The sequence below is a fragment of the Salvelinus fontinalis genome, chromosome 8 (assembly GCF_029448725.1).
Source record: "Salvelinus fontinalis isolate EN_2023a chromosome 8, ASM2944872v1, whole genome shotgun sequence".
Taxonomy (NCBI): Eukaryota; Metazoa; Chordata; class Actinopteri; order Salmoniformes; family Salmonidae; genus Salvelinus; species Salvelinus fontinalis.
In genome coordinates, this window is record NC_074672.1 from 12,963,646 (window position 1) to 12,989,380 (window position 25,735).

The following is a 25,735-nucleotide window of genomic DNA, read 5'->3' on the forward strand; positions in this document are numbered from 1 at the left end:
TAAGGGCATAACAACAGGCCTATAGCAACACTGACAGCATCAGAGCCTCTACTTGTCTCGTGTTGCTGGTAGCTGGTGTTGCTGTACATGACATAATGCCAATGCATGGGTAAGTTGATGTTTACATAACAATCATCTATCTGCCTTTGAGTGCCTCCTGTGTCTCTATCTTTCTCACCCCTCTGCACTATGTTGCATTCTCCTTGTCAAGGCTTGTGGAGTAAGGCCTAACATTTATTTATGATAATCATTCATTACCCCATATGTGATATGAATAACATATTACACTGGATCATATATTTGATTTTATTCAAGAATTATGATATTTGGAAAATGTTGCACATTTTCTCTTCCAGGGATTAGTAGTCTTGATGATGTCATGTTTTGCACAAACGTCATGACAACGCCCTCTTTTCACTTGTGTGCTGTTGCGTGCCAGACCAACAACAAATCAGTTTAGCCAGTTAGCCTGTGAAAGCTTTGCTATTAAAGAAAGGTCTTTGTTTTAGAATTTCGATAAAAAATACGAATATGGTCTGTGGTGGATTTACCTGCTCTAAAAACGCGCTTTGTTCCTTAAATGTGGTTTACATTGTGAGTATTGAAGTGGAACATCTTAGCTAGCTAACGTTAGCTTGCTACACAGCTAAACTGGATAGCTAGCTAACTGGCAAATTGAAGATTGTGTAACTAGCTAGCTAACACTTTTTTATTTCGTTTTAACTAGCTTACGATGTCATCTAACTGGACATATGGGTAATTTCTGACGTAGATTGTTGCTTTTGCTAACGTTAAATGTATTGTGTCAAATATTTTACGTTAACATTAGCTAGCTAACCAAATAACGGTATCCTACTAAAGTTAGCTAACTGCTACATTAGAACGCATCATTGCTTGGGTTGGGTAAAAACATAACTACATCTGCAAGTGAATAACTAGTTATCTAGCTATTCCAGACAATGCTGTACATTAGCTAGCTAGCTGACTCAGTAGGGTTTTTATTTAGCTATATAACTAGCTCACAGTGAGCGTTATCTCCCTCGACCTCTGAATCGTCACTGACACGTGTTACAGCTGGTCCACTCGGTCCTGCCCTCCCATCACCCGGGTTCACGTTTTGGTTTGTGGGGGGGGGGTTTGGGGGTTGGGAAACCCTGCTATAGTGCATACTTCTCCTCTGCCAGCTCAGCCCATAGATATTAGATCTGTGTGTGTGGTGTTTTTGTTTGCATGCATTCCTCAATCAGCACGTTGGCCTAGTTATTATCTTACCTTTCCCATGTCCTCAGCACAAACTGCCTCAACACTGTTGTATCAGAGACAGTGGTTCCACACTTGATTGCTTGTTTGGTTACCTCTTGCAGTGACTTCTTCTAACCCTGGTTCCAGATCTGTTTGTGCTGTCTTGCCAACTCCTATGAGCATTGCAAATATGTACCATGACCAAAGGAGTTGACAACACAACCACATCTGGGACCAGGTTAACTGTATTTGACTACTTCTCACCTCCCCCCTCCTCAGCTGGTAGGTCTGCTGCTGATAGGCGTGGCAGCATGGGGGAAGGAGTTTGGCATCGTGTCTAGCATCCACATCATCGGTGGGGTCATAGCTGTGGGCTTCTTCCTGCTTCTCATAGCCATCGTGGGACTCATCGGAGCCATCCACCACCACCAAGTCATGCTCTTCTTTGTATCCTTTATATGTTTTGTAGGAGGAAGTCTCCTAACGTGGCTCAGTTTGAGTCAATCGTTGGGCTTTAATTACAGTTTCCCTGACTTCATTCTATTGGGCAACATTTTGGAGTAATGTGTCTATTAAGCCAACCAAAATCTAAGTTTTTGTAAGAAAAGTGGAGATAAAATGAAAGATTGACATCTCATGGTAAGTTGTATGACATTTTTTATTGTAAGAGAAAAATATTTGATTAAAATATGTGAAAACTCCAGACTGGGCTTAATGGGTACCCTTAAACCCATAGATATTCCAAATAAACCCACCTCTTAAATAATCAATTTTAATCCATTTCCAAATGTTGAAAACATACAAGTGGACTTTTCTTATGGGATCTTAGATTATATGAATCTCCCCTAAAGTTATTAAAATAAACTGATCATTACTATTCATCATGAAATTACCACTCATAACAGCGGGGTGTCCATTCGTATCCACAGAGATCAATGTGAACCTAGGCTTTTGTTTTTGCCAACCAGTACACACCTGATTCAACTATTCATAGACTTCAACTATTCAAGACCGGATTAGTTGAATCAGGTCTGTTATTGCTTGGTTAGAATACAACCCTGCACCCACACTGGCCCGCTGTGGATAAGAAGCCATGCACAAAGACCAGAACACACACAAGTTTAAATGAATTATCTAAATGCTGGTTCACATTTGCTGTACTCCTATTATTGTTAATTAGTTCAACTTGTCTTTCTAAAGCCTGTCTGAAGACAGTTTCAAATCTCCCTCTCTACTGTTGCATTACAAAGGTACATGTGGTGAACCAACAAATAGAATCACCTGGATGAATGAGAGACAACAATATGACAATGCCCCGGGCCTAACTGCATGAGTAGTTGTCCAATGGTCATCTTCTTGTCCCTCATTTGTTTCCATTTTTTTCTGCTACTTGTAGGTCTTCTATCCCTGATATCCTTAAAATCTTCTCTCTCTGTTGTCGTGTCTTTGGCTATGCCGTATTAAGTGATATGACATGCTATTCTATAAAATAATTTCTCTGTAATTAATATTACCTGATTAAGCTAATCAGGTAAATAATTAACTAGAAAGTCGGGCACCACGAAATAATGTTTATGGAGCTGTTATCTTCCGAAATAAACTCTTAAAGACCTAGTAATCTTTTACATCAATAGCAGTCAATATTTAATCGTCACCTTATTTAGTCTCATCTGAAAGTTGTAAATTCTTGGTTATTTTCACAAATCCTGGCTAACAAGTTGAATCAGAAATACAAAATTTGGTTTATTTATTTACTAAATACCTAACTAATCACACAGAATTACATCTACACAGAATGGATCATACATTGATTATAAATTATGTCATAAAGCAAAACGTCCCTAGTGGACGGAACAGATATGACAGCTGGTTACACAAGGAAAGGGGGTTGGGTTTGAGTGAAAGAGCGGGAAGACTGAGGAGCAAAAAGATTTTGTGTCTCTATCGGGGCCGTAGGCAGCTATGCTATCGTAAATACAGTATCTTATGCATTCAAAATTACCAGCCATTTGAAAAAGGAAAATACAATTAATATTTACTCTGAGCTGCGCTTCGATCGGTTGGTCGTAGATGGGAGGCCGGGTTTTCCTTTGAAGAATGTCTGGTGGTAGAATGGATACTTGGTAGTACCATCGTCGTGTGGTAGACAGATACTCTGTCAGTCCTCTCCTAGCCCACGTCTACAGTTGCTGCGCTAATGCAACGGCTAGGAGGTAACACTTCTTTAGTGAACAAGAGTTCAAAGTTCATACCAAGTTGCCATTCTTTAAGCTCATGCTATATTCTGGCTGGTATAGTTGAAATTCATCCTTCCGGCGTGTAGGTTGTCACCTTCACATTGAAATTCGATGATAATTTCTTCGGGTTCTTGCTGAGGTTGGCTTAGTTCTGTAGGTGGTCTTTGTCCTTTCAACGTGGGGACCTCAAGTCCACACGTTCTTGGAACAGAAAGTTACATTTTCGACAAGGGGCTTATATAGGGTTGGGAGAGAGGGCCGTGTTTACAACCAGTGTCTGTTCACATGGGCGGGGGGCCACTGAGTTGAGCATAGTTTACTCATGAAAACCAATTCTCTCATTTAGGAGCTAAAAATGTAATTTAATCTTTTCACAAATAGTTTCATATTTAAACATTTAAATTGCACAACAATTCCATGTGAATCTGATAACTAGAATGTGTAGATTTTCCAAGATACAATTTATGTCGTCCTATCATCAGTAATCATGTCTCAGACGCCAACTGAACTGACATTCATTAAGTCCCAACACATATTTTCAACTGGTTGGATTACCGAAATATGGTTCCGTTTCCTATCTTTTGATGTCACCAGAATCTCTCTCAATGTTAACAAAAGGATTTTCAATAGTCACATTGGTAGAGGAAAAAGGGGAAAGGTATTTATGGGGGTCATAAACCTCCCCCTCAGGCCAACGTCATGACACTGCATCAACGACTACCTGTCTACTCCAAACGTCTTGGAGAGACTACAGAGGCTTTTTAATTATTTTTACTTTTGTTAAAGGCACCATGGATAGATGCATAACTGTAGTTTGAGTATTTTAATCAACATAAATCGGAAGAAAATACATATTTATGCTCAGGCTCATTGAATATTAGGGATATCAACACACAATCCCCATGTGTTTCAATGCATGCTGGGCTTAATTGAAACAGCAATGATTTGTAGTAAAAAAAAAAAATGTTTGGGGAATAAATATACACTATAGACTACAATGCAAAGTTAGTATTGAACAATATTTATTTTCATTTCCAGGGGGTGCTTTTTACTGTAACTGTTAAGCCCACCTGAGATAAATGTCAAATTTACAAAAATGTGAATGTATAACAATGCAAGGTTGATTTAACAGTAAAATAAGACAAAATGCATAAATAAATGTGAGCTGTGAGTTCTTGAGGTCTATTATATTGTTGTGGTTCACCAAGTTATGTTGCTACTGTATTGACTGTGACATGTGGTACGACTGCTAGCATGAAAAACACATGGTTTCAATTGGCAATAAATAGTAATTTATACCCATGTAGTATGCTATCATGTGTATATCAACACATGAATCTCTTAATTTTACATGAAGTATGATCACTTATCTGAGAAGGTGCAAAAAACATCTGGAAAATGTGTTTATCTGAGATTCGCCACCACACAAGTTATTTTGCAGCTTTGAAATTGTAGCAACTTACAAATGTCAATAACTTAATAATAAAACATCTGGTTGTCTTCGAATAAAACGGGTATGAATACAACGACTACATAAACTGGTTGAAACATTAATTAGCAGAGAATATTTTTTTCTTCCCCTTCTTTGAATCCAAAGATGGAAGTGGGCTTAATAGGTAAGCTTACCCACTATCTCCCAATGTAGAAACTCCCATGTAGAAGCGCCATTATAGAATGTAGAAGCTCCAATGTAGAATGTTCTCTCTCTCTCTCTCAATATAGGCCTAGTTGATAAATTACCAGTTTGTTGTTTCCTTTAACCGGGCCCTTGTAGTATATGATCATACTTTTCCTGGTATTCCTTGTCCAATTTGGAGTTTCATGCTCCTGCTTGGCCATGAACCAAGACCAGCAGGTGAGTACCCATAGATCCCTCAAACTCAACTCTGGAGACCTGAGACACCAGGTGGGTGCAATTAATGATCAGGTAGAACAAAAAACCAGCAGGCTCCGGAACTCGTAGGGTAAGAGTTGACACTAACCCCGAGGAACTTGTGTAGATCTGAAAGGAATGGATAGATTCCCTTCCTCTATCCATTTCAGCTATGCCTTGTCAGCTGCTCCTTTCCACTCCCTCTTTCTCTGTAGAATCCATCTTTATGCCTGCGTTTAGACAGGCAGCCCAATTCGGTTCTTTTTTAAACCTATTGGTCTTTGACCAATCAGGGGGAAAAAGAGCTGATGTGAAAAGATCTGTTGTGATTGATCAAAAGACCAGTTAGTTGACAGAAATAAAAGAATTGGCCTGCATGTGTAAACAGAGCCCATGTTCTCTTGTATTTCCACTCACTCATGTCCTCATGGGCCTGTGTGGCTCAGTCGGTAGAGCATGGTGCTTGCAATGCAAATTATCATGGATTCGATTCCCACTGGGGCCACCAAAAAAATGTATGCGCTCATGACAAAGTCGCTTTGGATAAAAGCATCTGCTAAATGGCATTAGTATTATTATTATATGTCCTCTCTTTCCAGGAGAAGCTGCTGAACTCCACCTGGAGTCTGATGAGCAACAACACCAAGGGAGAGCTGGAGGGCCGGCTGGACTGCTGTGGGCTGCTCAACAACACCCTCGGCCAGAAGCAGTTTACCCAGGACTGGTTCAGCTGCAATGCTGTAAGGATTGGCTGTACTTGTAATGCATGTTCCTGCAAAATACTACCTGGAAATAGTTGTACTTGTAGTACATGAGTCCTTCTGCTCATACGAAGTATGACAGGGAAATGGTAGCTGAAAAAAGTATGAAAATGTATGCACCTAAGTCGCTCTGGATAAGAGTGTCTGCTAAATTACTCAAATGTAAAAATGTAGCTGAATTTTACATTTCCCCCTTGTTCATGATTAGTCACCACAGGAAAATGTATTTCAGAAATGACTTGGTTTTATCCATTAGTAATGCCCTGTCACACATAAATATGTGACGTAACGGTCAAGGAAGCTGTTTTCCCCCTTGCTTTTGCCAGTGTAGTGTGTACCTCGCTCCCTGTGCTTTATCAGAGTATTTGCCAGTTGATCTACTGTTAACAGTACACCACAGCTGAGACTGCGAGCGTGTCTGTCTTCCATTACAGCCGTGTAAAGACAGGAGAATCTGCTACACCTGTGGTACCATGATGCTACAGCACGCTACAGAGGCTCTGAAGATCCTGGGAGGGGTCGGACTCTTCTTCAGCTTTACCGAGGTGGGTGTCTGAGAGCCTTTCTTTAGGCACTTTTTGCTCTTTTCACACTATCGTGACCACCTGAACCCGAACCAAACGGTGCCAACTTGGATATTTTCACACTGTACACAATTCCAGACACTATGGTGGATACGCAACCAGGCCAGCTCAGTACATCTTGCTTTGGCTCAGTAGTGTGAAAAGCCATTTGGTATGACCACATCCTTGTCTGAATTATGTAATCATTTTCTTCCAGATTCTTGGGGTGTGGCTGGCAGTGCGGTACAGGAACCAGAAAGACCCCAGAGCCAATCCCAGTGCTTTCCTATAGTCGGTCTAACCCCATCTAATTAATGCAGTACTGTAGATTCCCAATGAGGAGATACACTGGTAGCGGTACATGTAGAATTGTGCACATCTAGAAACACTCAGGAGTTTAAACTGGACCACAATCATACAAATGGGCTCCGTTCCAAATGGCACCCTAGTCCCTCTATTGTGCACTAGTTTTTACCAGGGCTCCATAGGGCTCTGGTCAAAAGTAGTGCACTATATAGGGAATAGGGTGCTATTTGGGAGACATCCGCAGACAAGAGAGCGCATACAGAAGCTGACACACCCCTCCGATATACACACCTTCCTTAAATTCACACTGGACTAAAACACATCGCCTACCTACTGCATTAACCTCTGTTTGTGCAAGCACTCCTCTTCATATTGCCTAGTTTAGATTTAGCGAGAGGTCAAACTTCTCGATTTTGGCAAGGATCCAGATCTTATGTATGATAGGATTAATGGCTACCTCCATTTGGCTATTGCCCAGCCTTGATTTGAGTACCGGATCTTTGATGACTGACTATATTCCAACCATGTAACCGTAGACATTCTTTTACACTTGCCCTGCTGCACAGTCATACCTACAGTACATTGTTTTCTCCCATGCCTATTGACAACCCTACTGTGTATAACGTTTAAGAAGCTAATTTAATTCACCTTTTCCTCCAACCTGTATGTATTGTTAATTCGGCTAAGTATGGCCCTCTAGATTAGTGCTAGCTGTGATGTGTGGCACTACAGTATGGTATGTACCCACTGCTGTCAAATGCATTATTCAGGAAGTTTCTATTTTTCTCTCTTAACTTGAGGTGAAATGCTGTGTTGTTTGAAGTCAGATCGAAAATCTCAACGTAACTGTTGTCGCAAAGGAATGGGTGCGCGTTGGAAGTGGTGTGTGATGGAAATGTATGTTTTTCAGATGAATTGATGATGCCGTAGATGCTGGTATTGTATTTTAGAAGTTCGATTTTAGATAGTCAAGTAGTTAATCTGATAGGATTAAGAATATTTATGAACTGAACTTGTGTAACTGAGCCAACTAATTTAACATTCACATAAGTAAGTAGGTAGATCGCCAATGGACTGCAGCCCTTATTGTTGTACATGTATATAATCTTTTGAAAGTTTTCAATATCATGAAAGACGGGTTTGATGGTTAAGATGATCCACACCTCCTGCATTTCCGATGTTCCTTTGTTTCACAAATGATGTCAATAAGTGTAACGATTTAGTGACCTATGAGGGACATGGTAGTCAAGTACACTATGACCTCTCCAATAGCAATAGTTCACGTCTCTGAACGTCTCTGAATTGGTTTATGATAAGGTAAGAAAGTAGTAAGATCATTTGGGTATGTCTAAGTCTTGTATTCTTCCAAAATAATTGTAATGAGCAATACAATGTTAAATGGCACCTTTAACTGGAAGGGAAATTATTATCGAAATCAGAAGTTATGCATAATTTGGTCGAAGCTATAGTGAAGTACCTGCTGTACTTGTTTTATTTTCCGTAATCCTCCATTTGTTTGTGCATTTGTTGTTTTGCTGAATGATGTCATTGGTTTTGTCCTCATTTGCTGACATGATTTTGTTCAACAGTGTTGAACTCATTTTAAATCTTTTGATAATGCACAGCAGACGTTTTTTTTAATGGGCTTAATATTCTAGTGTTAGTAAGGTGTTTTCGTTAAAACACCTTACTGCTTGTTCTATGTCTTACACAGAGGGGTGGAGGAGTGGCATCTCATCTGGCCTCTATTGATCTGGATCAACCTTTTGGACTAAGATTAATTGAAATGTCAGCGCTTGTATTACTTGAACCACTTATGGTGAATTAATATGGTTTTGATGGTGGATATGGTGCTTGAGTGGAGCCACTACAAGGTCTAATGCATATATATATTATCTGTACGCATTATATTAACTCTGTACCGTATAGACCATGTACCCTACTTAAAACCTTGTGCACTTGTTATCCCAATTGTACCCTATCTTGAATTTTTGAGACTTCAATTTCAAAATAAAAATGACAAGATAGGATAAATGTTTTACGTTGACTATTTTGAGACTCACTTCTAGGCAGGAAATGATCTGAATTCACATTTGAGTAGTTATTGTAATACACATGTTATCCATGGCCAGCTAAGTATTAGCTTGTTTTACAATGTGCAGCTCTCTCTATGTACCACACAGTGGCAGCACAGCGTCTATACCAATTCAGCTGCACAACATCCATATTCAATTGCTTAAAAAAGGAGTCAAGAGGAACTAGAAAAGGTGGACTATAGCAATATATTCCTGGAAGATCAGCTGACTAACATTAACAGTATGATAGAGGTATGTAGTCCTGTATCTATTGAATATAAATGCCACATACTGTACATTTTCCAGTCAGGTTTTAAGGAGTCAGGACTGGGAAAAAATATTGAGGAAATTCTCTCAGACAATTGTAAGTGTATGAGGTGGTTTCCCTGACACAGATAAAGCCTAGTCCTGGACTAAAAATCTTACTGCATGGAGAATCTCCACTGAAAGTGCTTTTTAATCCAGGTCTAGGCTTCATATGTGTCTGTAAATCCAAATCCTTTTCATGCCTATAATGTAAGTCTATTGATCCTCTTGTTGGGTCCCATGACAGCAGACTCTGGGTAATAATACACAAGAGACCATTTAGTTACAGGCATTACTTTACCAATTCAAATAAATGGCACATCATTTTAAGTAAGCACTAACAAGTTTACTAACAATGGGAACATAATCTGAGTATCCCTAATTCCCTAGTCTATCCCTCCATGACATGAGATTGCTACCACCATAGTATGTTATACATTGATTTTATGTGGGACTGATATTGACATATTGAACAAACAATATTCCGATACGTTGTACCATAGCTCATGCAAATTTTCAACACCCGCCCCTAGATGGGATGTGACCAAATCACATGAGGGTGTTTTAATAGGCTACGTATACGACTTGGCCGGGTGGGGTACCTGCATACAGGTCGGGCGGGGCCTATCCCCTGGAGTGTAATAGGAACATTTATGTAAGTAAAATGTGCCTAGTAAGGGCTTTGGTTCCTCAGAGTTTCCGGTACGCGGACGGCAGTGTGGTTTGGACACCTCGCTGGTCCACAAACTGGGTGTGTGTTTGTGTGTGTGGTTTGAATACCTCGCTGGTCCCCATCATCCCCATCCTGTCAGTGTGCTCTCCTGAGGGCCTACTGCCAGTCCATGTCCCAAATGGCAACCTATTCCCTATTTAGTGCACTATATTTTGACCAGGGCTCAAAGGGCTTTGGTCAAAAGTAGTGCACTAAATAAGGAATAAGGTGCCATTTGGGACTGAGCCCGTTCCCTACCCTGTGATGCATGTCCATATGCCGGGTGTATTAACTTGGAGGAGTGGAGGAGCTGTGGAGATTCACACCAACAGGGACAACCATCTGGCCCTATAATGATATTTTATGTGGTTGTGTGTGTTTGTGTCATGTAATGTACAATGCCTTTTCAAAGACATAAGTAAATAGTACCATATGCATCCTACAATATCTTAAAATTATGGATTATATATTATATTAGAGATCTGATAACATGGCCATTTATCTATCTAATTAGCATAATACTAAAAAATCTAGAAATATCTTGTATATACATTTTTACATGGGCTGAGTTTCAATCCACCGCATCTGCCGATATCGGCCTTCTGCAGTGGAAGGTGGCAGAGCTACAGAGGTGTTTGTCATCTCGGAAAATTGGTCTTCTCACGAAAATGTCTGTAGCTTCCAAACAATTTGGCCTACAAACTAATATGACTAATATGGCAAGAGGAGATTCTCATGACTACGACCCCCACAAGCGCCTTGGGACTCGTCTGAAGTCAGTACAGCCGATCTGCCAACTTCTGTCTGTAGCGTCCGAACAGTTTGGGCTACACACTAATATGACCCCAACATCGAAAGGTGAGACTCACGAACACGTACATGTGTTTTTCTCTTGGACGCCCACAAGCCTCACTTAACTCATAAGAGTTTAGAAAAAATAATTATGGAAGTATACTGTACATGGAAGTACTTTAGTTCCAATAATAAGGGGTTAAATATGAGTAATTAAATAAAATGTAAAAAATCCTGATCTTTCTTATATCTCTCATTTATTTTTTTACTATCTTTTTTCCAATGTATAGATACAGTTGAAGTCAGAAGTTTACATACACCTCAGCCAAATACATTAAAACTCAGTTTTTCACAATTCCTGACATTTAATCCTAGTGAAAATTCCCTGTCTTAGGTCAGTTAGGATCACCACTTTATTTTAAGAGTGTGAAATGTCAGAATAATAGTAGAGAGTGATTTATTTCAGCTTTTATTTCTTTCAACACATTCCCAGTGGATCAGAAGTTTACATACACTCAACTAGTATTTGGTAGCATTGCCTTTAAATTGTTTAACTTGGGTCAAACGTTTCGGGTAGCCTCCCACAAGCTTTCCACAATAAATTGGGTGAATTTTGGCCCATTCCTCCAGACAGAGCTGGTGTAACTGAGTCAGGTTTGTAGGCCTCCTTGCTCGCACACGCTTTTTCAGATCTTCCCATAAATTGTCTATGGGATTGAGGTCAGGGCTTTGTGATGGCCACTCCAATACCTTGACTTTGTTGTCCTTAAGCCATTTTGCCACAACTTTGGAAGTATGCTTGCGGTCATTGTCCATTTGGAAGACCCATTTGCGACCAAGCTTTAACTTCCTGACTGATGTCTTGAGATGTTGCTTCAATATATTCACACAATTTTCATGCCTCATGATGCCATCTATTTTGTGAAGTGCACCAGTCCCTCCTGCAGCAAAGCACCCCCACAACATGATGCTGCCACCCCCGTGCTTCACGGTTGGGATGGTGTTCTTCGGCTTACAAGCCTCCCCCTTTTTCCATCAAACATAACGATGGTCATTATGACCAAACAGTTCTATTTTTGTTTCATCAGACCAGAGGACATTTCTCCAAAAAGTACGATCTTTGTCCCCATGTGCAGTTGCAAACCGTCGTCTGGCTTTTTTATGGTGGTTTTGGAGCAGTGGCTTCTTCCTTGCTGAGCGGTCTTTCAGGTTATGTCGATATAAGACTCGTTTTACTGTGGATATAGATACTTAGATACTTTTGTACCGGTTTCCTCCAGCATCTTCACAAGGTCCTTTGCTGTTGTTCTGGGATTGATTTGCACTTTTCGCACTAAAGTACGTTCATCTCTAGGAGACAGAACGCGTCTCCTTCCTGAGCAGTATGACGGCTGCGTGGTCCCATGGTGTTTATACTCGCGTACTATTATTTGTACAGATGAACGTGGTACCTTCATGCGTTTGGAAATTGCTCCCAAGGATGAACCAGACTTGTGGAGGTCTACAACTATTTTTCTGAGGTCTTGGCTGATTTCTTTTGATTTTCCCATAATGTCAAGCAAAGAAGCACTGAGTTTGAAGGTAGGCCTTGAAATACATCCACAGGTACACCTCCAATTGACTCAAATTATGTCAATTAGCCTATCAGAAGCTTCTAAAGCCATGACATAATTTTCTGGAATTTTCCAAGCTGTTTAAAGCCACAGTCAACTTAGTGTATGTAAACTTCTGAACCACTGGAATTGTGATACAGTGAATTATACGTGAAATAATCTGTCTGTAAACAATTGTTGGAAAAATGACTTGTGTCATGCACAAAGTAGATGTCCTAATCGACTTGCCAAAACTATAGTTTGTTAACAAGAAATTTGTGGAGTGGTTGAAAAACAAGTTTTAATGACTCCAACCGAAGTGTATGTAAACTTCTGACTTAAACTGTATGTTATTCAATGCGTTTCTATGAGCAAATATCAGACCAAATTCAATGTTTCATCAAATAATACAACATTTAAAACATGATACTTACAGGGATCCTAAATACTTACAGGGATCCTAATTCCATCATAAAACAATTGCATATGTTAGTAGCTTAGTAGAAACCAAGCCCTAGGTCCTTAGATCTTAGGGGTAATTATTTCTTAGAATTGAACGTTACATTGCAACCACAGGGCATCAATACCCACATAGAATGTTGTTTGGAAAAAGTAACTGATATTTCTCTATTATTTTAGATGATGGCTGTCGTCTTAACGGCTCTTAACCAACCATGCTATTTTTTTTGTTTTGTTGTGTTGTTTGTAACCTGTTTTGCACATAATGTTGCTGCTCTTATGACTGAAAAGAGCTTCTGGACATCAGAACTGCGATTACTCACCTCAAATTGGATGAAGAGTTTTCTTCAATGAGTCGGACGGGAGGGATATACTTCAGACACCCTATCAGGCACAGATCCCAGTCATTCGCTGGAGAAGGAAACTGAGATTTCGAGGAAAAAGATCAGGATGCCTTGTGAGGATTAGGCGACGAGTAGCTAATCTGCCTTTGCCTTCCGTCCTGCTAGCTAACGTTCAATCGAAGTAAAATAAATGGGACAAACTGAAAGCACGTATATCCTACCGACGGGACATTAAAAACTGTAATATCTTATGTTTCACAGAGTCATGGCTGAACAACGACATTAAGAACATACAGCTGGCGGGTTATGCACGCAGGATAGAACAGCAGCCTCTGGTGAGACATGGGGCGGGGGCCTATGCACATATGTAAACAACAGCTGGTGTATGATATCTAAGGAAGTCTCAAGGTTTTGCTCACCTGAGGTAGAGTATCTCATGATAAGCGATAGACTACTCTATCTACCTAGAGTTTTCATCTGTATTTTTCGTAGCTGTCTACATACCACCACAGGCCAATGCTGGCACTAAAACCGCACTCAATGAGCTGTATACCGCCATAAGAAAACACGGAAACGCTCATCCAGAGGTGGCGCTCCTAGTAGCCGGGGACTTTAATGCAGGGAAACTCAAATCAGTTTTACCTCATTTCTATCAGCATGTTAAATGTGCAACCACAGCGGAAAAAAACTCTAGACCACCTTTACTCCACACACAGAGACACGTACAAAGCTCTACCTCGCTCTCAGTTTGGCAAATCTGACCATAATTCTATCCTCCTGATTCCTGCTTACAAGCAAAAATTAAAGCAGGAAGCACCAGTGACTCGGTCTATAAAAAAGTGGTCAGATGAAGCAGATGCTAAACAACAGGACTGTTTTGCTAGCACAGACTGGAATATGTTCTGCGATTCTCTGATGGCATTGAAGAGTACACCACATCAGTCACTGGCTTTATCAATAAGTGCATTGAGGATGTTGTCTCCACAGTGACTGTACCTACATACCCCAACCAGAAGCCATGGACTACAGGCAACATTTGCACTGAGCTAAAGGGTAGAGCTGCCACTTTCAAGGAGCAGGACTCTAACCTGGAAGCTTATAAGAAATCCCGCTATGCCCTCCGACGAACCATCAAACAGGCAAAGCGTCAATACAGGACTAAGGTTGAATTGTACTACACCGGCTCCGATGCTCGTCGGTTGTGGCAGGGCTTGCAAACTATTACAGACTACAAAGGGAAGCACAGCCGAGAGCTGTGCAGTGACATAAGCCTACCAGACGAGCTAAATAGCTTCTATGCTCGCTTCGAGGCAAGTAACACTGAAACATGCAGGAGAGCATCAGCTGTTCCGGATGACTGTGTGATCACACTCTCCGCAGCCGATGTGAATAAGACCTTTAAACAGGTCAACCTTCACAAAGCCGCAGGGCCAGACGAATTACCAGGACGTGTACTCCGAGCATGCGCTGACCAACTGGCAAGTGTCTTCACTGACTTTTTCAACCTCTCCCTGTCTGAGTCTGTAATACCAACACGTTTCAAGCAGACCACCATAGTCAGTGTCCCCAAAAACACTAAGGTAACCTGCCTAAATGACTACCGACCCAGAGCACTCACGTCTGTAGCGATAAAATACTTTGAAAGGCTGGTCATGGCTCACATCAACACCATCAACCCAGAAAACCTAGACCCACTCCAATTTGCATACCGCACCAACAGATCCACAGATGATGCAATTTCTATTGCACTCCACACTGCCCTTTCACACCTGGACAAAAGGAACACCTATGTGAGAATGCTGTTCATTGACTACAGTGCAGCGTTCAACACCATAGTGCCCTCAAAGCTCATCACTAAGCTAAGGACCCTGGAACTAAACACCTCCCACTGCAACTGGATGCAAGACTTCCTGAAGGGCCGCCCCCAGGTGGTAAGGGTATGTAACAACACATCCACCATGCTGATCCTCAACACCGGGGCCACTCAGGGGTGCGTGCTCAGTCCCCTCCTGTACTCCCTGTTCACTCATGACTGCATGGCCAGGCATGACTCCAACACCATCATTAAGTTTTCAATGACACAGCAGTGGTAGGCCTGATCACCGACAACGATGAGACAGCCTATAGGGAGGAGGTCAGAGACCTGACCGTGTGGTGCAAGGACAACAACCTCTCCCTCAACATGATCAAGATAAAGGAGATGATTGTGGACTACAGGAAAAGGAGGGCCGAGCACGCCCCCATTCTCATCAATGGGGATGTAGTGGAGCAGGTTGAGAGCTTCAAGTTCCTTGGTGTCCACATCACCAACAAACTAACATGGTCCATGCATGCCAAGACAGTCGTGAAGAGGGCACGACAAAACCTATTCCCCCTCAGTAGACTGAAAATATTTGGCATGGGTCCTCAGATCCTCAAAAAGTTTTACAGCTGCACCATCGAGAGCACCCTGACGAGTTGCATCACTGCCTGGTATGGCAACTGCTCGGCCTCCAACCGTAAGGCACTACAGAGGGTAGTGCGTACGGCCAAGTACATCACCGGGTACATCACCACTGCAAGGCAAGTGGTACCGGAGCGCCAAGTCTAGGTCCAAGAGGCTTCTAAACAGCTTCTACCCACAAGCCATAAGACTCCTGAACAGCTAATCAAATGGCTACACAGACTATTTGCATTGCCCCCCCCCCCCCCCCCCCTTCTACACTGATGCTACTCTCTGTTATTATCTATGCATAGTCACTTTAATAACTCTACCTACGTGTACATATTACTTCTATTACCTCAACACAGGTGCCCCCGCACATTTACTCTGTACCGGTACCCCCAGTATATAGCCTCGCTATTGTTATTTACTGCTGCTCTTTAATTATTTATTATTCTTATCTCATATTCTTTTTTTGGGGGGGTTCTTAAAACTGCATTGTTTGTTAAGGGCTTGCAAGTAAGCATTCGGCGCAGCTCTTCACATAACAGAAGGAGGGGAAATGGCGTCAAATAATCATAGAACTAGAAAGACAAGAATGCAATTCTGACTATTTCTATGGATGGAACCATGAGACAAGAGACAAGATAATGATGTGTCTGGATCTAGATCTACATTCCTCTCACTGTAACGATGCAGCCAGGGCCAACAGGAGGGGAAATCATTGTCATCAGTTCAGTAAGAGGAGAGAAACAGGTCAGTAAGCCTATCAATAATGTAACAGACCGACCGGTGGGTGGGTGGATGCATGTTGTTAGTGCTCATAAAAAGAAAGACGCCCTGCCCTGCTACGCCTGAAACTGTCAGTATGGGAGATGATATACTGTTGGTATCATAATTCTCCCATTACAATAAGAATGGTGGTGTGTGCATGTTAGGGTTGATAAAGATAGCCCTGCACTGCTATGTCTAGCAGTATGGGAGAGTGTAAGGATATCTTGTGATCAGAATTATTCTGTTACAGTAGGAATCACACCCCATACACTCATTAGTAGGAAGGATCATATTGGGGCAGGTGGTGAGAGTGGGGGTGGGGCAGGATGTTTACGAGTCACTGAAACTACTCCTCAGATTACCATAAGAGGTTTTTGTGTAGGAATACGGGATAGCAAATATGACTGTTTATGGAGACTTCAAATAATAGCCTATGAACTGCCTCTCAAACCAAGCTCTATGTTGAAAAATCCACAAGTGCAGAGTATGTGTGAAAAATCTATTCTGGTCAATCTAAGAGTAGAGGGGGATCTGTGCAGGGCGGCAGGGAATTACTATGGGTTCAGAATGCTGAGTGTGGGGGCCGGCCAGTGGTCAAGGAACAGCCAATAATTCAGTGTGTGTTGTGTAAATGTGTGTGTATGTGGGTGTGTCTATTTATGTGTGATTAAACAGACCTTACAACCCCAGCGTGTGATATAACCGAATTACCTTGTCTGGTGCACTCTGCGAAATGGCCCTGAGACAATTCTCCCTCACCAAGGAAGGAGCATGAACTTTCTCAGGTGCTTCTCCATCCCCATGACACAAGGAATTGCATGGACATTATAGTAAACTAGTGGTTGCTGGTGTATTAATCCGTGCTTGATTTAGGCAGAAGCTCACCGGAGCTGAGTACCAGAACCTCACATGTTCTACTGCTTGAACTCCTGTTCCTCTTGTAGTATAATCATTCAAAAATATTGTGGAGCTCATGCACCTAAATGTAAACAGTACCGGTACCTATTTCAGTCCAAGTCAATCACTGATAGTGTCCTGGTCGAAAAAGACTGAGACCCCATAGATCAAAAGTTGTTGATAATGTGGAGTGTAGAAACAGGTCAAATAAAGAGTGGTGGAAAAGAAAGTGTCCGTGAATTCGTAGGATCATGCACAAGAAATAAAGAATGAAAGAAAGATGCTCAGGCGTCATCATGTATATTTCCCGGGAGTGTAGTGCATGTGGCACTGTGACTGCACACGTCACTAGGCGAGATCGCACCTTGGACAGCGACAGCGTCGTCTGTCAATACAACATCCGAACGGAATCTGCCCTCCCCATCCCTAACTACAGGGCTCCAGAGAGGGTGCATCCATATCATACAGCGGAGACAGACTAATGACTGTAGAGAAGAAAATGATAAAAGTATACCAGTGTCATGCAGTTTTTCATTCTTGTAGGCTAGTATTCATTCCGGAAGTAGGTGCTGCGTTGGTTCACTATCAAAGTCGACCATTTCGAGGAGGAATCAGGCAGCGCGAGCAAGCAGTAGGCTATCATCATCATCACCATCTGAGAGGCTAGGCTACAATATCAATGGCATTAGGCTACTGCTGTAATTGCCCTCTCGGATGTGTAGACATCTCCATCGGTCTGTAATTAGAAGATTGCAGAAACTGTTGTTTTGAATTCTGGTCTGTTATTCTCAAATTTCGGTGCACCATATTTTCAACGCAAAGATTGAAGACACCGAAGAGAAATGCTGATGGCTATCAAATGAAGGTGGGATGTATCGCTGTTTTGAGTGGATATATTTACAGATATATTTAACATGAAAATTCACTGGATTGTAAATTGGATCCACTCTGTGTGGACGTCGGGTGGAATGAGGTGGACCATTCTTGATGGATCAATCCAAAACATGACAGAGGTGGAATAGAATAGAAAAATCATGATCTGACGGTTGGGATGCTACTAAGGATCAGTAAAAAGACGATATAATCACACGTCTGCATCTAACTTTCATTATATCGTCTGTCCGCACCCTTTTGGATTATGCTTCTTGACAACAGTCCCAGATATGACTGTGGGGTTGGAAATGGAATGTTGTTGTTTTTTTACACCTCGTTCTATTTTATGCCTCTCCGTTGTTCACTCTCCCACTAGTCCACACTGGCATGTCTTCTGCTTTGTGTAGCAAACATATATTTTTGCTGCAAACCCCTAATGCAAGCTATTTGATGATGTGTATAATTTAGATCGATAGTGCAGGCAATGGACGATATAGGCCTATCACGTATTTGTGGTGATAGGGGTGGAGGAAGAATCTAGCTTGCCAGCATTCGCAGAGTTGTTTCGTAATGAATATTGAGAGAGTGTATCGAGCTTCTTAAGAGGGAAATCTCTCATCTGCATTGTCTTAGACACACATGCCACCAGAGACAACAACCAAGACGTGGTCATTTATTTCTTACCATTTGACAGAACATTTACAGTAGGGTGATCCTACAAGTTTTGTAAGCTCATCAGTGATGCTATTCAGAAAATGTTTAGGTAAAATCCCCTAAATAATAGCATATGCAGCACAATAATTGGCTAAAGATAATAGGCGTATAATAATAATAATAATAATAATAATAACCCTTCTCCTAAAGCAAAGGCATATTTTATTTTTTCTTGAGACCACCTTATTTTCAAATTGGTTTCATTCCCTTCTGAATAATTAATGTAGCCAAACATGTTCAAATATAGGATCCGCATGTTTTTCAACGAACTGAAAGTACTGGTTTTTATGCGAGACGATTCGAGACAGCCTGAACGACCCGAAGCAGAGAGACCGTCCAGCATGCGGGGTCTTGGGATGGGCGGCTGCGGCTGGCCTCCCTTTGTGGACTGCTCCTCCCGGGATGACGAGGAGGAGTATTACGGGACGGATCCTCGGCCTCGGAGCTTGGGCTTTGAGGAGAAGGACCCCAAACTGCAAGTGGGCCTGGATGCGGTGTCGCTCACCAGCACTGCAAGCAGCCTGCGCTGTCGTATCTGCTTTCAGGGTCCGGAGCAGGTACTGTCCCAGATAGATACATACGCCTTCGTTGTCCCGCTTTTCGCGCCACAACACAAAACTGCTCAATTTTACTATTAGGCAATAGCCCTACGCTGTCCATGGTTCTGAATGTTAGTGCGCGTGTAAACCTATATTGCTACATTTTGACCTGTTTCGATTTGGTGTGTTCTGTGACATTGACAAATTGATTTGGTTGACAAATTGATTTGGTTGAGAAAATACGACAAATACAATTGTTATTTTAGTACTCTATAGCCTACAACAATGTTGATTATAGCTTGACTGATGTCATGGTCCACGTGTGCACGTGAATAATAATTGGCCTGGTAATGAACTGGTAACGAATGTCAGAAGAGCAGAAACAGACTGGAAACCAGGCTATGTCTGTGGGCCTCTAAGCCAATGAATGTATAGGGATGCAGAACAATGAACGGAGCTTTGGTCCTCAGCCAAAATTTGACACAACAGATGTGCAGAACCTGTACAGCCTGGCTGAGCTCGTTAACCATGGCCTTGAGATAATGAGATATGGTGTAAGTGCCACTGGAGCACAGATGGAAATCAGCACTTAATCACTTTGTGAGATTTTATGTTTGTCATAGCATTATTACAGTATACAGTAGGTGCTACTTCCTAGCATCTGTAAACTCAATGGGAGCTATGCAGAAATGAAAAACTATAAAAAAGGAACAGGCAGGTGTTTTACACCTGTAATATAACCTTAAGAAATGTTGATCAGTTACCTGGTTCTGACCAGTTGTTCCACCTGGTTTGGATCTCAGGCTAATTGGCCGGGCCTTAAAGTGAATAGACTATGAGGCAAAGGCAAACACACATTCAGAATACATTTAAAGAATGATTTAAAAGCAGCATCAATATTCTTTAGATTGACATGATAGGAACTTATCTTTCAGCACTGCTTCCCTGTACCACTTCAACTTCATGATTACTTAGAAGATAAGCTATTATCTTAGACTCAGCCACTTTGTCATTTAATTGTTATTTCATTATTCAAGTGGGTCACAACAGGGGACAGTCATGTCCCTGTCAGTTGAGCAATTACTTCTACAAATATAATAACCTTGCTCTGTGGGACGCATGAAATATGATTCATAATTAAACTTCCTGTCAGAGCCGTCAGGAGGAGGACTCCATGGCATTGCAATGGCATGTGCACCCATAGAAATATAATATCTAGAACGGGCATCCCCATTCAAGTCAAAGTGACATGATGGGTGGTCTGGGGTCTTAGGAGATTTTATACTAATAATAATATATGCCATTTAACAGACACCTTTATCGAATGTGACTTACATTTTCCCATTCTAGTGATTAATTTTCTCTGTGCTCCATCACCAACCTTTCCACTTGACATGGTCTAGCTTCAGAATAGGCTGTGCCAGAGCCTATTCTGAAGTATGGAATGTTAGCCAAATATGAGGCTCTGGGCAGTGCCAGGCAGCATTTGCTTCAGACAGGATGGGTGCCTGGATGGATGGGTGTGTGGGTGGGTGGACACACTATTACTTTTACCTGGCTTGACATTTTGCTGTACAACAAATGTTTGTTTAAGTTTTTATTCAGTTCCTCATATACTGCGGATATATATACTTCCTCATATACTGCTGACCAGTTTATGACTGATGGGACATGTGGCTCCTCTCCCTCACTCAAATTGGTATGTTGTTAGTCAATGAAAGTATCTTATAATAACAAGGTTTAACAAGCAAACCTGGGGAAAATAAATGTAAAAAACAGGAAAAGATTATGAAGTGTCATTGTAATACCACTGTCAAAAAACACACAACTGGTTATTTAGGGAGAAATACACATGGGTTAAATGAGTCTCTCTCTACCAACTGAACCAAAATGAAAACATATTTTCCCCATTTGTGCTTAAAAATCATTTGGGATCCAATTATTTCTGGGGTGAGGGTAGTTTCTAATATGGCACTATTAAATACAATTTTAAATATGGATGGTTAACTTTAGATTTTGGTTGTGGTTTGATCTTGTTCATTGCTACCAGATGTATTTGCAGATTAACTTGATATAAAAAGTAGAAGGTAATACTAGTCTTCTATTTGTGTGCTCTTAGAGTAAATGGGTAAATGTGTACACATGACTCATGCCAAACTTATTCAAAACATCTCAACATACTCCCCTTTCCTTCATGAGTCCTCATGGACTATGTCCCGATTCTCCACCCTTCTAAAGTATGCACTTGCACATTCCCGTCACGGATTTCACAATCTACTTAAATGGGGATGATCTAATTAGATGGTTTGCTGTAGGTACTGCAAGCAATGAATATGAAACTGCATTCAGGGGAATTACTAGGCTACTTTTTAACTTCAGCCCATTTAGATGTGTATAATTAGACACATACATGACTGTAAAAAAAAAATCTACAATGCTCAACATTCTCTCTATTCCTCAAGAGTCAATCTGATGAAAGTTCTTCTTTACCCATCCTACCTATCCAGATGAGAAGTGCAATGTTTGCTGTAGGTACTGCAGTAGGGCCTGTATTGATTGAGTCCACTGAGAGTCTGTCTCTGCGCTGAAATGGCAACCTATTCCCTATATAGTGTACTACTTTTGACATGAGCCCTATGGGCCCTGGTCTAAAGTAGTGTAACATGAAGGGAATAGGCTGCCATTTGGGACCCGTTTTGTGTGAACAGTAGGGGTTGAATGGCTCACCTCCCGTTCACCTGCCTGCCCTTCAAATCACTGTGCACCCCTGCCGATGTTGCCGGGCCCTAATTGGCTCGTTCTGGCCAATAGGCCAGCATCAAGCTGGGCACATGCATTGATCTACTAATTATTCCTAGACATGCATCATTTTAGCATTGAGTAATATACTACCCTCGACATTTAGCTACAGTACTGACGTTTTCACCACTTTTGATTTTCCATTTACTAAGGTGGAAATTGTGGAAGAGGAGGAAGATACTCTAATTAATAATGAATAGGTCATTCATAGTTGCTTTATGACTGTTTCAAACTCTAAAATATGTGGGAGGATTGTGATATTGTGTTAAGGTGCCCCACAACCTGTGTGGGTCCACCCATTGTATTTTTACTGAGTGTGCCAGACAGACATACACAAAAAACAGTAGCTTTGGTGAGACATTGAGGGCTATCCATAATCCAGTATTGTTTCTTATTCCAAAATATTTCCAATTCAGAAATAACCCATGGTGTGTAATGCCACATCAGACTCAGATCACAGAACATTGACTTGAATGGGAATGTTTATTCTAGTCATTCTAATTCTATGGCTGGACCCCTCTCTCTCCTGCAGGGAGAGCTGCTGAGCCCGTGTCGCTGTAAGGGTTCTGTGCGCTGCACCCACCAGCCCTGCCTCATCCGCTGGATCAGCGAGAGAGGCTCCTGGAGCTGTGAGCTTTGCTACTTCAAGTACCATGTCCTGGCCATCAGCACCAAGAACCCACTGCAGGTATGTCTAGTCACTCCGCCCAACCCCTCATTCTCTAGGACTTACGCTCTGGCCAGAATCAGACCCTAGCCCTTAGGTACTTCATGCAGTACAATACAATAGTAGCTCCACTTTGCCCACTTTCGTGATTTTCCTCATATTGCTTATACCTATCCAATCCTTTCTGATTTACACAAGTGTCTAGGGAGTAGGGGGTCTGTCTCATCCACTCCAGTCATGTGTGCATTGTGCACTAGGTCTACTCTTATCTCCCAAATCAATGACGTTTTTTCTAGTGGCCACAGCCCACAGATCTTATCTCACAGGCAGTTTTCTGCTGATGCATCAACTTCAAACCATGCACAATACCGCTATCAGAGTATTACGCAGTGCTCTGCTCTGGTGCACTAGTCTAGGCGTTACAGTTACTCACTCTACTAGAACAAATCTTGGGCACTCGCAAAGATGAAAGTGTGAAAACTGGACCTGTGCTGACACATTTTCCTGTTGCGTCACTAGATCTGTGCCTGAAATGAAATGCTATTCATTTGACTGTTTCCCCTTTCTTACTGGCCCTTTCTTGGCCCTCGTGTCCGTTCTGTTCAGTGGCAGGCCATCTCCCTGACGGTGATCGAGAAGGTCCAGATCGCTGCCATCATCCTGGGCTCCATGTTCCTCATCGCCAGCATCTCCTGGCTCGTCTGGTCGTCCCTCAGCCCCTCGGCCAAGTGGCAGCGCCAGGACCTGCTTTTCCAGATCTGCTACGGCATGTACGGCTTCATGGACATCGTGTGCATTGGTGAGGAGGAGGAATCACAGAAGACACACGCACGCACGCACGCACGCACGCACGCACGCACGCACGCACGCACGCACACACACACACACACACACACACACACACACACACACACACACACACACACACACACACACACACACACACACACACACACACACACACACACACACACACACACACAGTGACGCTTTGTAGATTCTACCTGGTAAAAATGGTGCATTGCCAGACTCAAAACAGATGGCGCTGCTTACGTGTCTGCACTGTGTGGTAATACCAAATGTCTGTAATTTGTTAGCACTAGAGTAAGTTGCTTTGTATGACAGATTTGTACCTATTACCTACTCCCAAGTATTTCATGCCTTAAAAATAATTGAATGTCGTGCCTCTTCCTATCTCTGTAAAATCATCTCTCTCTTCCTAGGGCTTATAATCCATGAGGGCTCATCAGTATACCGAATATTCAAGCGATGGCAGGCTGTCAATCAACAATGGAAAGTATTGAACTATATAAAAGCCAATGACTTGGGGGACCCGTTGAGTAGCAGTAAGGGTGGGGGTCGGGGCTCACGGAGTAACCCCCATGGCTTGGGTAGTGGCGGCAGCAGGAGACAGAGTCGGAGGTTCAGGACTATTCTGGACCACCACTGTGGCTACACCATCCTTCATATTCTGAGCCAGCTACGGCCACACAACCCACGTATCGGCTCCTCGGCCAACCGGGAGGTGGTGATGAGGGTGACAACGGTATGAAACTGAGCGTGGAAGGGGTGTAATGAAGGAATAAAGCAGGGTATTGTTTTGTTTTCTGGGGGGGTCTGGTCGGTTCTTTCAAGATTCTGTCAACTCCATTGAGGAACTCGATTTCAGTACCCAGCCCAAGGAAGGATACGTACAGACAAGACAATGTCTGGACCTGCAGCCAAGGTACTATGATATTGTAACAACCCTTGCCTTGGTAGGCTCATTACGATCCCTGCCAAGTAGGTTAATCCTACTGGAGCAGTTGTTACGAGTTTGTCTATGGGCTGGGAGACCTGGGTTCGAGACAATGTGTTGGATGTTATGAAACGTCCTGAAACAGCAACAGACCGCACATATGAGGATCTTTACAGGAGTTTGTTAAAAAAGCGATGCACATGATTTGTAATAATTGAAGAATGGTTATTATAAACTATGTAAACATGCAAACTATCCAACATGCTTTATAACAACCCAATCCAAGGATATTTTTCAGTCCGATTTCAGGATGCACAAAGAAATACATGTATTTTCTTTTTTTCTGGTGTGTTTTTTTTGGTATGGTTTCTTTTTTTGCCATTTAGATTTTTATACGGGGAGTATGATTTAAGGAGATACCTGAAACTCCTTATGGCACGCCAAGCATTTTCAAACAACTCTAAATAATAATAATAATAATAATAGTTTTGCGGTTCTGAAATATTGCTATAGCTAATGATGATTAGGCTACAGACTGGAGAACAAAGAATACATCATATTACATCATACATCAAAGCCATCATATGAAAACTGACGTTAATTACTGCAAACAATACAGGGATCAAGGGATAGTCTACAAAAGGAAAATAATGCATTTATTAAGATTCAAATGACTCCTAGTCCTATCTTCTCTGCAATAAAGACATCTGTACATTTCACAGTGAATTTTGCATGGGTATATCATTTTTTTATGCTGCATAATTATCACATAACATTTAAGCACTTCTACAAATTTGCTTTATTCAGAAAGGTGCTTGTCAGAAGAAACACTTTTTATTCAGCTGGTTTTATTGCACCAAACCGTTTTTTAAAATCTGACTGATGGCAGTGTTGTTTCAGCTAAAACAGAGATGACCGACTTGCTGCTGTGTGCTGATGATTCAGATTTGATAACAAGCAAACAAACCATTGGATTAAAGATGGAGATCTGAGGATCCCTTATTATTCACTGTTTCACTCCTGTGTCTTTGTTTTTTCTTTTTACATACT

At 41.8% G+C, this 25,735-nt stretch overlaps 2 protein-coding genes across 2 annotated transcripts; both read left to right on the forward strand.

Annotated features, from left to right (window-relative positions):
- Positions 1-396: 396 nt before the first annotated feature.
- Positions 397-9,016, forward strand: tspan31 (tetraspanin 31). The gene is made up of 6 exons (XM_055931148.1): positions 397-594; positions 1,522-1,689; positions 5,254-5,334; positions 5,952-6,092; positions 6,548-6,658; positions 6,894-9,016. Exons 1-6 carry the CDS (start codon positions 532-534, stop codon positions 6,966-6,968), a joined length of 639 nt encoding a protein of 212 aa, XP_055787123.1. The 5' UTR covers positions 397-531; the 3' UTR covers positions 6,969-9,016.
- An 8,666-nt stretch (positions 9,017-17,682) lies between these two features.
- LOC129860599 (E3 ubiquitin-protein ligase MARCHF9-like) lies at positions 17,683-25,702 on the forward strand. Its single transcript, XM_055931156.1, has 4 exons — positions 17,683-19,499; positions 22,813-22,968; positions 23,554-23,746; positions 24,171-25,702. Exons 1-4 carry the CDS (start codon positions 19,176-19,178, stop codon positions 24,497-24,499), a joined length of 1,002 nt encoding a protein of 333 aa, XP_055787131.1. The 5' UTR covers positions 17,683-19,175; the 3' UTR covers positions 24,500-25,702.
- The last annotated feature ends 33 nt before the right edge of the window (positions 25,703-25,735 follow it).